At 41.9% G+C, this 14,200-nt stretch overlaps 1 protein-coding gene across 4 annotated transcripts; it reads left to right on the plus strand.

The window, feature by feature from the left end:
• The first annotated feature begins 3,051 nt into the window (after positions 1-3,051).
• Positions 3,052-13,646, plus strand: LOC112292372 (protein TOPLESS-RELATED PROTEIN 2). Of its 4 annotated transcripts, XM_090256328.1 has the most exons (26): positions 4,108-4,270; positions 4,584-4,692; positions 4,866-5,045; positions 5,252-5,365; positions 5,554-5,712; positions 6,059-6,236; positions 6,491-6,614; positions 6,838-6,965; positions 7,181-7,319; positions 7,511-7,620; positions 7,821-7,890; positions 8,122-8,195; positions 8,400-8,495; positions 8,664-8,759; positions 8,978-9,105; positions 9,343-9,577; positions 9,676-9,843; positions 10,124-10,282; positions 10,696-10,845; positions 11,006-11,116; positions 11,413-11,592; positions 11,724-11,852; positions 11,983-12,078; positions 12,211-12,399; positions 12,632-12,804; positions 12,988-13,646. In XM_090256328.1, the coding sequence occupies exons 1-26, from the start codon at positions 4,240-4,242 to the stop codon at positions 13,196-13,198; spliced, it is 3,537 nt and encodes a 1,178-aa protein (XP_090112454.1). In that variant the 5' UTR covers positions 4,108-4,239; the 3' UTR covers positions 13,199-13,646. The 4 variants fall into 4 exon arrangements, with proteins under 4 accessions (XP_024396534.1, XP_024396537.1, XP_090112454.1 ...); XM_024540766.3 differs by lacking the exon at positions 4,584-4,692 and having other exon boundaries at positions 3,052-4,270; XM_090256329.1 differs by lacking the exon at positions 10,124-10,282.
• Positions 13,647-14,200: the final 554 nt, after the last annotated feature.

Below are 14,200 nucleotides of genomic sequence, written 5' to 3' on the forward strand. Positions count from 1 at the left end.
AAAATGACACTGTTGGTGCTGAACAATGACAATGAAATGGTCCATTGAGTGGTTGCTAGTGTTACAATTGTACTACTTCCTTTTTTCTGTTAAAATCTTTCATATTGCACCCATGTGAGCAGCATTTTGCTTTCCTATTTATAAAGAGAGAATCTCACCTTTGAAGGACTTTTTTATTTTCATTTGTTTTGATGTGAAACCCAAATTTGAGACACAAATCTAAAGAAATAAAAAAATAAGATGTAATGATCATGAAGTTCAGATTCTAACAGGTCATTCCATGTACACACAATTTTAGATTTCATGGTTTCCATATATCTAACATACAAAATGCTTGATGGCAATACTTCACATAAATGAAAGTGCATATGAACAAATGCTTGAGATTCATCTTTTTCTAAAATTTGCATCTATAGTTCACTTGACTTCAACACTTCATCAAACATGGATACCTCATCATTTATTTTTCAAAACTTAAAATTTAAGGTTCACAAATATTATGTGTGCATGTGTTTGTTTGTTTGTTTTTTTCTTTTTTTGGCCTACATATATTTATTGCAGATTTTTGAAGCACTGAATAGAACTCTGGAAATTGAACCATTTCCTAAAATATTGGTACATGTTTATTGGTGAGATTAAGAAAAACAGTTAAAAGATGATAATGATGATGATGTAAAATTGAATTCGTTAACAATATATATACAAAATACAGAAAGTACATAAAAACGATATACTCACATAGAACAACAACCTGTATGGAGGTTTGACTTTGGGATGGAGATTGATAGAAAAGGAATGGATGAAAGAGTTTGGGAAACTGTTTTTCATGAATGGGTCATGTGTCACTTACATTTGTTAATTATCAGGTGTACAAAATAAACAGGAAGCCAGGCCTTTGCAAACTAATCAATCCCTTTTGGTGTCAGTGTGATATCAAACCAGAAGGCCTTGTGTATCCAAAGTGAAGTCATGTGAAAGAGATTGAACGCAGAACCCATCTCTTTCAAGTACCTAGTAAACGAGGAATTGGGTGATACATATATATAATGAGATTTAGAGGCAGTTTGATAAACATTAGACCACTGGATTTTTTCCAATACTTCTTTCAAATATGATTATTGTGTTGATTTGGCTTTGATTGTGGCAAATTTTGTTTTGGAAACTCCATTTGTTAGCTGTTCAACAGTTTGTTTTCATCCTTAATGGGGTCCTTGAATTTTGTTTTTGTTTAAAACTATAAAAAATACACACAGGCACACTCTCCACAAGTCACATCTGTTAAGAAAGTCACCATGCTACAAGTGACAAAAAAAACTCACTTGGCAAAAAACAAACTGGTGAGAGAAGTTGGGGAATCCATTCATATATGGGTCCCACCTCATCTTACACCACCAAACTATAAAAACTCCTTGCAGTATGGAAAGTTGCTTGGTTCACACTGGTTTGAGAAGAGAAATGAGGGAAAATAAAAATGAGACAGAAAAGTAACCATATCAAACAGCATTAACTTTGTAGCATACTAGGTAAATAAAATTTACCAAATTGTATCTTTCGATACATTTGAGAAAAAAGTGACAACAGACTTTCTCGTATCCCCTGCTTATCAAAAAAGAAATACGATTTTTTCTAGGGGTCCAAAAATAGTATTACAGTGAAAAAAATGATAAACGAACAAATAGAAACATCGATGAGACTTGAAGGCTTGGAGGCGGGGGGGTATCCTAGTCACATTTCCTAAGAGAGATCCCTTTGGAAGAATATTTGTGTGTGTTTTCCTTGAAGCAAAATGGGATTCATAATGAATTGCATGTCAGACAAAAAGGAAGCTGACAAGAAGAAATCTGAAGGGAAGGGAAGGGGGGACTGGAGCAAAGGCAAGTCCGAAATCCTATCCATGATTGCCGAGGCTCTTAGTTGTTTTCTTGGGGTCTACACCTTGCTTTTCCTAGACCAGCAAACCCTAAATCACACGTCACCAACCTATTGCAAAAGCAACCACTGATAAAATGAAAACAAAAATGAAAAAAAAAGGAAATAAGAAGATGTCTGGAAGTGTACAGACTGGCATTTCCTCTATCACAACTGGGTTCCTGCTTCCTGCTTCACTGGTACAGTTATAAAGTTGTGCCATTAATTAAAAATTAATAAATACAACGCAACACTGCACAGAGGCAAGCTCCTAGTAATAGGAAGTTGTTGAAACCGTGAAGTAGGTTTCAAAATAACCCTACATCTTTTGGAATCCACGCCGAAAATATGTGGGTGTATATATATATATATATATATGTACATACATATTTCTACATATGCCTTTTCACGTAGAAGCGCGGCAGTGGATGAATCTCTCCTTGGTTGACATTAAATCCACGCCCATGGAACAGAGCCAGGAAACTGACATAGAGAAAGGCATCTGTGAAAGGGGAGACAAATGTTCGTTCGCTGTAACCCTACAGCCGGGTCACCAAGACACATCAATAAATCCTTGAATTTCTACCATGCAAAGCGCACTTTCCACAATAATAATATAAAGCACCAGCAATGAAGAGCGGCCGGACCCCCTAGAGCAAGCGTGAGACACAGACGAGGCGCTACAGTAGGAGCGAGGCGACCATGCCATTGCCGTGCCGTGCCAAGCCAAGCCAAGGTAAGCCTATAACTTAAGCCAAGCTAAGCCATAGCCTAGCCAAGCCAAGCTAAGCCATAGCCTAGCCAAGCCAAGCCCCAGGCAACGCGGAGCTTCAAAGTCCCTGCAGGACCCATTCCCCAATTTATAAGCAGCGGCACTCAACGACAACATCCTCGATCTGATAACTATCCATCTGATAAGCGTACTGGCCGATACTGGTCTGATACGAGAACTTGACCTAATAACAGCAGTGATAAGCGCAAAGACGACTTATCAAAGCGTCCCCAGAGGCCGGCAGCTCTGCAAGATAGGGAAAGACGGTCGAAGTTTAGCCTGATCGGTAGGAACGTAGAGAAGCCTGGGAGGTCGCTACGAGAGGAGTACAAAAGGCGGAGCGTGTCGACACGCCGCCCGCTCTGCTCTGAGGTTTCCCATCCTCGTCTGCCATTCCATTCCTTTGGAGTGTGTTGAGAGAGAGCATTTGTCGTCGAGGCCTCCGAGGCTTGCGACGCGGTTTGGAGCCAGCGAGTTTGTTATTATTATTATTATTATTATTGTTTTTTTGTTTAATATTTTAATCCTGCTCTTGGAGGCATTTCTGGCATTTATCTGGCTGTGTCTCTGAGCCTGTTCTGGATTAGTTGTGGGAGTGGTTTATTGAACCCGTTTTCGAACGGTGTGGAGGTCGCAGGGAGCAGGAGATCGATGTGAGAGAGGGCGAGTCCCAGACGGTTGTGGCGTTGCGTGCTTCGAAAGGGTTAGTGTGACGACGACGACTCAGGTTGTAGGTGATAGCCGCGGCGTCGGCGAGCATGGGGACGTTGGGAGGTTGACTCACGGGTTGAGGTTAAGGGGTGAGGTTTTCTAGATAAAGCCTGGTAAACGTGAGCCAGAGGAAGCAAGCATCGGAGAGTGTTGGGAGGAGGAGGAGCGGAGTAGGGCGCTGGTTCGAGTGTATCGTGCGTTTGGTTTGTGCGGAGATAGCTGTGGTTGTCCATTTCATAGCGAAGTAGTGTGGAAGCAAATGGTTAGCGTGGGCTGTTGAGAAGTTAGGGTCAAGAGCTGGGAGCGGGAGCTCAGGGCACAGGGCGCAGGAACCTAGAACATCTTCGTCGCAAGTTGTTCAGCCATCGGTCGTCGCAAAGACCGGAGCGGAGGAACGCTATTTTTAACCCCTACAATATTTCTTGGTCTCATCAGTCGCGGTTTGATACTCTAATGTAAGAAGGCGGACAGGAGCTTCCGTTTACGAGGTGGTGATAGACTTATCCTGCGTGAGTTTACTTCCTCGAGTGTCTAACTTGAGATTTTACCGTTGCAAACTCAAGTATATAGTTTGTTTGAAGGTTCGGCAATTCGGTGATCCAGCGGAAGGAGCGGGGGAATCAGGGTAGCGGGCATCCGCTGTGAAATATAAAGGGGGAAGAGCTTCGTGGAAGATAAAAGTTTTTTCTCGGTTCTAGTTTCTTCTGGAAAAGGAAGGGGACAAGGAAATAAATGAAGGCAGTACTTTAAAAGTGGGTACAAATCATCGAGGAGCAAGGTAGCCGATAAGCAGGGAACAATGTCGTCCTTAAGTAGGGAACTCGTGTTCCTGATCTTGCAGTTCCTTGATGAGGAAAAGTTCAAGGAAACAGTGCATAAGTAAGTGACTTCTCCTCATGTGAGTGGCTTTGACCACAGTAATAAAATTTACCACTAGTTCAGAATTTCCATACTTATGGGCATGTGTCCTTTGGATTTGTACCTTTCATTTTTTCATGTTTTCATTTTTTTCAGTTCCTTTTTTAATTTGGTTAGTACAACCTACTGCGGTATCTCCATGTGAGCGAATATTCCCATTTTTTCCTTTTTCCTTGGTAGGTTCTTGTTAAGACGAGGAATTGGTTGATGATTGAATTGGACATGAACGAAAGTATACATGTTATTTATTTATTTATTTATTTATTTGTTGTAGTTCAAATCCGAACGGTTCTGGTGGATGTCAACGCAATAAAATCGAAACGTTTATTATTGTGCCTCTGTTTACGGCAATCATCAGTCAAATTCTTCAGTGTTTCCCCTAGGTGGACTCTGGTTACGTGTAAATCTCGATGCGTCAGGCTCTTAACGATAACCCGTGATAATATCGCAATGCTGCCTGCTTCAAATGAAACTTGAGTTATTTCGAAGATTTTCACGCAAGCCTCTATTTTTTCCACTGCTTTTACTTACTGGGCTTATAATGCACTTTACCCAGGTTGGAACAAGAGTCCGGATTCTTTTTCAATATGAAGTACTTCGAGGACCAAGTCCAAAGTGGTGAATGGGAGGAGGTGGAACGATATTTATCTGGGTTTACTAAAGTCGACGACAACCGCTATTCCATGAAAATCTTCTTTGAGATTCGCAAGCAGAAGTATTTGGAAGCTCTGGATAAGTATGTAGCGATTTGTGCCGCGTGCGGGCTCATTTCTACCACTTGAAGCAAAACACATCAGATGAATGTTTGTTTAGAGGAATGGCTGTGTCTTGGTTTCAGGGTCGATCAGATTATTCGCCAATCATCTGGATGGGACCAAGGCGTAGTGTGTATGATTTGTTTTCAAACAAATTGTTCACCTAAAGTTTTTTGTTCTTGTGCAGGCAAGACCGGGCTAAGGCTGTGGACATACTTGTCAAGGATCTGAAGGTTTTCTCATCTTTCAATGAGGAACTCTACAAGGAGATTACTCAGCTTCTAACTCTAGAAAACTTTAGGTGAATGCCTTCGCCAGCACAATTTCATGTGTGACTGGGGGCCTCATCTCACCAAATGTGTGAAGTATTCAGGGTAACCTGTACGTTCGATTATAGTGAAGTGTTTGTAGCTCTATAGTGTTACAAGAAGTCGTAGCCAAATGACGAAAACTCAAGCGGCCCCACTCTGTGCTTGGTATTTGGTGCAGAGAAAATGAGCAGCTGTCAAAGTACGGAGATACGAAATCCGCCAGAAACATTATGCTTCTAGAACTCAAGAAGCTTATAGAAGCTAATCCACTCTTCCGAGACAAATTGGCTTTTCCGTCATTGAAAGCATCCCGCCTGCGCACCCTTATTAACCAGAGGTAACGTTTAGCCTCTGTACCACCTTAAATTACCATGTTCAAAGTTAAGTAGTATACACAGTTGTTTATTGTCGATCCGACATTACTCTGATTGTGATGGTTGAATTGCTCCAGCGTAATTATCGTCTTAGTTCTTGTCTTAAACTAGTCAATTTCATCTCGAGATAGCTACTAACGTGCCGAAATGAAACTGCTTCAAAAGGTGGTATCCGATGCTGAGTTGCTCATCGTTTTTTGTATGCAACATTTTCAACGTTTCATGTGTTGTTTTAAATATTCTTTTCATTGTACTTAATGAGAATTTAAATAAGAATTGCTTTCTTGTGCTTATTTTGTTACCCTGCAGTCTCAACTGGCAGCACCAGCTTTGCAAGAACCCAAGGCCGAATCCTGACATCAAGACACTGTTTATTGATCACACTTGTGGACCTCCTAATGGTGCCCGTGCCCCACCGCCTACCAACAACCCCTTGGTGGGTGGGCTTCCGAAGCAGGGTGCCTTTCCTCCTCTTACTACTCACAGCGTAAGTGTGTGCAATCATCATTGGTTTCTACTTCGCATTTCACTGTAAAATTCTTTCAAAGTTTGGGTTTAGAATCGCTGCAATTGACAGTGAACAAAACTATGATGAATAATTTTATGATTACTCTCAAACAAACCGAATTGCCCGATGTCAAGTTTATTTCAAAACTTGTTTTCATCCACTCATATTTTAATGTTCTGTTTTGGTGCGGTTGTTCTTAAGTTCTGCTAACCGGTGGTATTTGATGACTTCAGCCATTTCAACCAGCACCACCCTCTGCAAGTGCTTTAGCTGGATGGATGGCTAACCCAAACCCACCAGCTCCACATGCCCCAGTCGCGAATGGGCCAGCTGCCCTGACCGCTCCCCCTAATTCAGGTTCATCTTTGACCCTCTCACACTTAATTTGAAGTTTTGATTTAGAGTTGAAAAGTCAGCTTTTAGTCATATCTGTCTTCTTTTTTCTTGAATTCTTGAACCTGAATTTAACATTTTAAATCAAACATTTTCAATGCTCCCTAGTTATGATTAACGTGATTTGTAGTATGCGAGAAGTGTAGGATTACGTATTGATGAATTTACTTGATGCGTATATTCCCAGCCACGTTGTTGAAGCGGCCCCGCACTCCTCCAAGCACTACACCAACCGTGGATTATCAGTCAGCTGACTCGGAGCATCTAATGAAGAGAGCCAGGCCAGGCATCCAATCAGTTGATGAGGCCAAGACAGTAAGCATCATGAGTCTCTCCTTCTCCTTTTTTTTTTTTTTTTTGTTTGTTTGTTTGTTTGTTGTTGTCGTCGTCGGCGTTGCCTCTCTAATAATGTTGTTTTGGATGGTTCGATATGTGTTTTTTTGTTCAGCTCTATTGGGGTCTCTTGCTGCAAGTCAAATTTCATCTCTTCGTACTTTGGCAACGCTTTTCTGAAGCTGGGTGATTGACAGGTGAATTGTGTTGGTCCCAGTCATCCTCAGAACAATGTTTCACCTGATGACTTGCCAAAGAATGTAGCTCGGTCTCTCAATCAAGGCTCATGTGTTATGAGTATGGATTTCCATCCAATCCAGCTAAGCATTCTTCTTGGTACTTGTCTGAACCCTCTTGCGGCTATAATTTTTGATATGATGTAAATTTTATGATATTTACACAAATTCGACCAGGACATATTTACTGGTTTCTGTGAGAAGTAAGGAACAGTGATACGCCAGACCTGAATGTAGCTTAATTTAAATTGTGATTCCTCAGTTTCATGACTGAAATGGGCTCTTGTGTAGTGGGTACAAACGTTGGCGATATCGGAATTTGGGAAGTGGGATCGCGAGACAGGCTTGCTCAGCGAACATTCAAAGTCTGGGACATTACTGCTGCTTCTATGCCCATGCAGGTGAGTGCTATTTTCTGTTCTGGATGCGAATGCTACCCTGATTGTCATTCAAATGTGGCTCTGGACTTTTGTGTTGTTTCGGTTGAGCAAATATTTCTAAATACATATGTCTACTGCTTGCTTTTGCAACTATTTCTTTTACTTAGGCTGTTTGTTCTAGGGATTGGCCTCATTTAAGTGTGAGCATTCTCATGTTACAGGCTGCATTGGTCAAAGATCCAGCCGTGTCAGTCAACAGAACAGTGTGGAATCCTGATGGCACATTATTGGGTAACTATGTCTTTCCCAATCTAATAGTTACTCCCGATCACATACGTTGCACTAGGTAGTTGTGAGAACTCTGTGAGTGCTAGTGTCTAGCAAGGTCCACATATTTCGATAACATCACGTCTAACGTGATTTACCGATGCATGCATTTTTTTATTCAAAGAATCCTGTGTTTAGAAAACATGTCACAAGTCCTTCCCATCGTGACCTGCTTAGCGCTTGTTTTTCTTCCAGGTGTGGCGTTTTCTAAACACATCGTGCACATCTATGCTTATAACGGTGGCAGTGATTTGCGGCAGCATTTGGAGGTTCGATTCAATCTACTTGAGCACTACCTCGTTCTCATACTTTCTGTTTTTAGATCGTCCATTCTGTAACTATCCCTAGGAAGAAATGGACCTGGTGTGTGGACATCACGGCATTGTACGTCATCAATCCACTTGAGAGTTGACCACTGCTTTCCTTTTCTACTCTTCCCTACCTTAAATCTGACGGCACGTTTGGGGTATCAGATTGACGCACATGTTGGCGGTGTTAACGATCTTGCCTTTTCTCATCCTAACAAACAACTATGCGTTATCACATGCGGAGATGACAAAACTATCAAGGTGCGCACTTCATTACTACGTGCACTACTTCTTAATTTGGACCATTTCCAGTATGCCAAACCATGCCTGTGTATTTGGGTTATTTCTACATATGGTGAGAGAGACCAAATTTTATTCTAGATAATTGTATCTGGAATTTGACTTTGGACGAACTTGTACATCCTTCAGGTTTGGGATGCTGCAACAGGGCGGAAGCAGTATACTTTTGAAGGTCATGAAGCACCCGTGTACTCTGTTTGTCCACACCACAAGGAGAGCATTCAGGTGGGACATTTGTATCAATGCTTTCTTCTCTTTTTTGCTCTCTTAGAGTCATGTTTGGGTCTTCGTAAGGTGTGTGTGTGCGTGAGTTGCTATAATTTCATTTTTGACATCTTTATGTTTAGCCCCATGTGAATTAAAACAAAAATGGAGTAATTCGTATCTGAAATGTGCGGTGTGGTGTGTAAAACCTCTGACCTTTGGATGACCTCGTATGCCAGTTTATATTCTCAACAGCTATCGATGGCAAGATAAAAGCCTGGCTCTATGATCTTCTTGGTTCTAGAGTTGACTATGATGCACCAGGGCATTGGTGCACTACAATGGCTTACAGTGCTGATGGCACTAGGTATGTAGAACCTTGATTCGCCTTTTATACGTGTCAAAGTTGTTTGGTTTAATTCACTAAATGCTCCATCTAAAATGGATGTTTGTGGTTGCCATCTGGATAGCTTCTGGCTTCTGTATCGTGCCAATGAACGGTACAATGATGATTTACTGTCAGAATTTGATCCTCCATCTTTTTCTTACATGTAGAGGTATCGTGAATATTGATTTATCTCCCCTTTTCTCTTTTTGATGTTAGGCTCTTCTCTTGCGGAACAAGTAAAGATGGAGAGTCTTATCTGGTGGAATGGAATGAGAGTGAGGGTGCAATCAAGCGGACATACTCAGGTTTCCGGAAGCGGTCCTCCGGAGTTGTGCAGTTCGATACTACCCGCAATCGTTTCTTGGCTGCTGGTGACGAATTCTTGATCAAGTTCTGGGACATGGATAACACGAACTTGCTAACAACAATTGATGCTGAAGGCGGCTTGCCGGTGAGTAGTGATTGTGAAAATGTCTTCATAGATTTTGAAGTAGAATCAGGCTTGTATTTGATCTGAGTATGAGCTGACATTCCCTTCCTGTGATGCAGGCTAGTCCACGCCTCAGATTTAATAAAGAAGGCTCTTTGCTCGCCGTTACCTCCTCAGATAATGGTATTAAGATTTTGGCTAATCGCGACGGGATGCAGATGCTTCGTGCGCTGGAAGCTCGTGCTTATGATACTAACCGAGCACCTCCAGAGCCTGCTGTTTCTAAGGTTAGCTTAAATGTTCCTTGCCTGCACACCTCTCTCTTTTAACGTTTGATTAGGTTTACAGTTCTAGTGAAACTTTTCTAATTATGTTCTGATGATTCATCTACTTCTGCCTCAACGGATACAACACACCCTCGGCTCCAACAAGGATTGAATGCTTTATGAGATTTTTGTAGGGTTTGAGTGGAGTGTTTTGTACCAGCAAGCTTAACGGGAAACCAAACCATTAGCGAATGTCTAGATAGCATTGGAGCTAATTTGTCGAAGTGAATACCTACTGCAGCCCCCAGTCGGAAATACACTTGGGGTTGTGAGCACTCCAGGTGGTGGCGGTGGGGATCGACCCAACTCTTCGTCAATGGCTGGGTCCGTTATGGATGGTCCAACCCTGAACATGGGGGGATCAAGGGTCCGACCACGAGACAGGGTCGGCAATGACCATGTACTTTTCCGAAACATGCATAACATCTTGTCCAGCCAGTGTTTGTGGTGTTTGCAATGTTGAAGTTGAACAAGTTTATGTTAAAGTTAATTGTGACACATCAGTGTTGATGTGGGTTTACAAGACGAGTTTTCCCATCTTGTTGTACGAGCCCCTTACTGATACGCCAGACTTGAAGCAGTCTTGATTAGTCGTTTTCAACTTGGATAAGGTGCTTATTACTTGGTGGTTGATATCAAATGTATAATTCAACCAACATCTAATGGATGGTCAAGGAGGTTTGTAGTTGTAATTTAATCGTGTGGCGTAACAAGGTTTTTCATGTCTGGTGCCGTTTCGCAATTCGTGTAAACGATAAAAGTAGGCTGTGCGTTGAATAATATTTGATGGCGGTTGGAATAATCTTTGTGCAGTCTGGTATGGAAGGAGGCCGCACACCTGAGACGAAACCAAGAATACCTGACGACATCCCAGATCGAAGCAAGAGTTGGAAGCTGACTGAAATTACTGAACAGAATCAATGCCGGACAATTAGATTACCAGATAGTCTGCCACCAAACAAGGTCTAATAGCTCTTCCAAAACTAGTGATTGATGTAGAGTGCTTCACAACCTGAATTCATTGAAAAGTAGATAGCTCTTAGCATACAATAGTAATACATGAGTGTCGATTATGTACCTTGGATCCAGTGGATAGTTGACAGTCTGTTTGTGGCGACAACAGGTTGCAAGACTTATCTACACCAATGCAGGAGTTGCTTTGTTGGCACTGGCATCAAATGCTGTGCACAAACTTTGGAAGTGGCAACGAAACGAGCGCAACGTATCTGGCAAGGTGTGATGACAAACCTGCACAGTTTTTTCATAGAATCTTCTTTCTTTCTTTCTCCCCCTCCTTATGTTTTATCATGTTTTAATTATTTATTGTTTTGTTGTTGCTCTCCTTCACTTCTTTGTTTTTCTCTCTTGTTTGTTTATTTTGTTTTACACAATAATAAGTCGTCACCAAATTCGACAACGCTAATTCTGCATGTTAAGTTTGAGTGAAGTGTGTACCTTTCGTGAGGATAATGTCTTTGGGTCTTGAATAACATCATGTTTTCTTCTGCTTATCTTTAATCGTTTTTGCAGGCTACTGCTAGTGTTACACCACAGTTGTGGCAACCTGCCAGCGGTATTTTGATGACCAATGACATCAGCGAAACCAACCCTGAAGATGCCGTGCCTTGCATAGCGCTCTCTAAAAACGACTCTTATGTGATGTCTGCGTCCGGAGGGAAAGTTTCTTTGTTCAACATGATGACATTCAAGGTAAAGTCCGCGAATCATGAGGAGTCTATTTTATTCTTTGTTCTAATAATATGGTGAGAAGCGTTTTGTTTTTGGTAATTTTGACAGTTGTCAATTTTTATTCTGACGCTTTTCTTCGGATTTTGACTCAGGTCATGACGACATTCATGCCACCACCTCCAGCAGCTACTTTTCTTGCATTTCATCCACAAGACAACAATATCATTGCTATCGGAATGGAAGATTCGACAATTCAGATTTATAATGTTCGTGTGGATGAGGTATGTTATCAAGTCCTTGCCAGATAAGTTGCGCTTTTGTGATTTGTCACACTTGTGTTGATGCATATGTCTCGGTTTTAATATAAGACTGTCGTTGATACGCTTAATAAGATTTCTCTGCTGTTCACAGGTGAAAAGCAAGTTGAAGGGTCATCAAAAGAGAATTACTGGCTTAGCTTTCTCTAACACTCTCAATGTTCTTGTATCATCCGGAGCGGATGCTCAGGTACATACTTGTTCATCAATTGCATACAGCTGTCTATTTGCACTTTGATCCAGCTATTTTCGTGTGAAACTCGTGCTCTGGTCCCGGGATGGACCCGTCCAGATCTTTATCTGACGCATTTCTTCTTTCCAGTTGTGTATGTGGGGAACTGATGGCTGGGAGAAAAAGAAGTCGAAGTTTGTGCAAGTTCAGCCCGGAGGGAGATCACCATCTATTGGGGATACTCGTGTTCAGTTTCATAACGACCAAGTTCGCCTTCTTGTTGTTCATGAGTCACAGTTGGCCGTGTATGATGCTTCCAAGCTGGATCGCCTTCGTCAGGTGTGCTTATTTTGTTTTTATTTTTATTTTTGTTTTTACTTTTTATTATCACCACCCTATCATATCTTGTTGGGTGTAGGGTGTTCCATGTTTATGCACGACGCAAAGAACAAACAGGGTTGAAACTTACATAAAACTACTCAAGGTCGTCGTCAACACTGTTTAAAAGTAGATTTTGGAAATGTGTGTTATTAAACCGAGCACCTCACGAGCTATTGGTTGGTATCTACAGTGGGTTCCTCAAAACCCCTTCCCAGCAGCTATTTCGAATGCTACCTACTCCTGTGACAGCCAGCTTATTTATGCGGGCTTTGTTGATGGTTCTGTTGGGGTCTTCGATGCCGAAAGTCTACGACCACGATGCCGACTTGCCCCAACTGTGCACGTACCTTCGGGAGTAAGCGGGTATGGAATGCATTGTTGAGAAAGTCCTAAACCTGATTCACATGCACATGAGTACCACTGATTTTGCATATCGTATTGGAATTCAACAAGTTGTATTGGTTCTTTCTTGCCTATTTTTGGTTTCTATTTGCTTCTTCTTTTTGACGACTGGCTTGAAACATGTGATGTATGCTGGTGTGGCAGATCGACGGTTTACCCCCTAGTGATTGCCGCGCACCCTGCGGAGCCAAACCAGTTTGCATTGGGCTTGAGTGATGGAGGCGTTCAAGTAATAGAGCCACTAGAATCTGAGGGGAAATGGGGTACAGGCCCCCCAGCAGATAATGGAACAGCTAGTGGTGTACCGTCTGGCCCTGCTTCTGGCAACCAAGGATCGGACCAAACTCCAAGATGATGTACAGTTGTGACTACATAGATGGTGTTTTAGCAGTTGTAGCTGCGCAGCTTGCCAATTGGAGGACTGTACCTCTTTCTCAACATATGCATGCAAGGCCCTGTGATTTCTCCTGTTTGCAAGACAGTGGAGATGGGTCTATTCTTCAGTTCCAGAGACTGATTCATGGCCTGTGGCCTGTGACCCGGGGTTTGAATTCATATTTGTGAGCTCGTTGTAGAAAAAATGAACCGGAGGGAAAGGCCGTGTAGCCTAGGGTCTACTATGCGTTTGGTGAGTACTTGGAGTCGTTGGTATGAAAGTTGACCTAATATTGGGTTAGGGGGAGGTAAGGTGTTCTTTGTACAGAAAAAATGTTTGTTTTCATTATTCACTTTGGATAAGTTTTCTCCTTTAAATTCGGTGGTGGAGTTCATTTTATCATCGGCACTCCAGCATGTTGTTCCTATATACGTCTCAATGTATGTTTTCTCTGGTGTATTTATCGCTTTCACGCCCCAGAGTCTGGCTGTTACTAAACATGATGCTAGCGCCAAGCAAATGCGTGGGTAGGGTCGGATGCAGTCTCAATTTCAATCATCACAAGCTCTGAAAGTGCCAATGGTCTCCTAATGGTCTCGAATGGGGTGGTTTGATTGAGATACACGAAGGAGGAGAATCGTTTAGATAAAAATGTTCAAAACTATCTCATGTAGGCCTAAAGCACGAAATGCTAACATTATTTAGAAACACTTCTTCCCAGGGTTTCCCAAAATAAATTTAAATTTATTATGTTAAGGGGTTGTATGCGGCAGCTCTTGTCAAAATCCTCCACACAGAAAAGAGTTTTGAATGTCTCATCTCGGAATGGATTTTCATCTTTCCTCCACGGCAGGATTAGGGAAATTAGAGGTAAAGGATGTTCACCTTGCCCTTTCATCATTCATTAACAACAATGTCAGATAGTTTGCCTTTCCAACAGACACCCACGTCAAAGTGAAAAGCTAGATCTTGGTTGGAGTT

The sequence above is a fragment of the Physcomitrium patens genome, chromosome 15 (genome assembly GCF_059467195.1).
Source record: "Physcomitrium patens ecotype Gransden chromosome 15, ASM5946719v1, whole genome shotgun sequence".
NCBI lineage: Eukaryota > Viridiplantae > Streptophyta > Bryopsida > Funariales > Funariaceae > Physcomitrium > Physcomitrium patens.

Coding starts and splice junctions, on each gene's coding strand:
- LOC112292372 (XM_090256328.1), top strand. CDS start 4,240: ATGAGGAAAAGTTCAAGGAAACAGTGCATAA. Junction 6,237..6,490: donor CTCCTCTTACTACTCACAGC/GTAAGTGTGTGC, acceptor TGATGACTTCAG/CCATTTCAACCAGCACCACC. Junction 7,621..7,820: donor CTGCTTCTATGCCCATGCAG/GTGAGTGCTATT, acceptor CTCATGTTACAG/GCTGCATTGGTCAAAGATCC.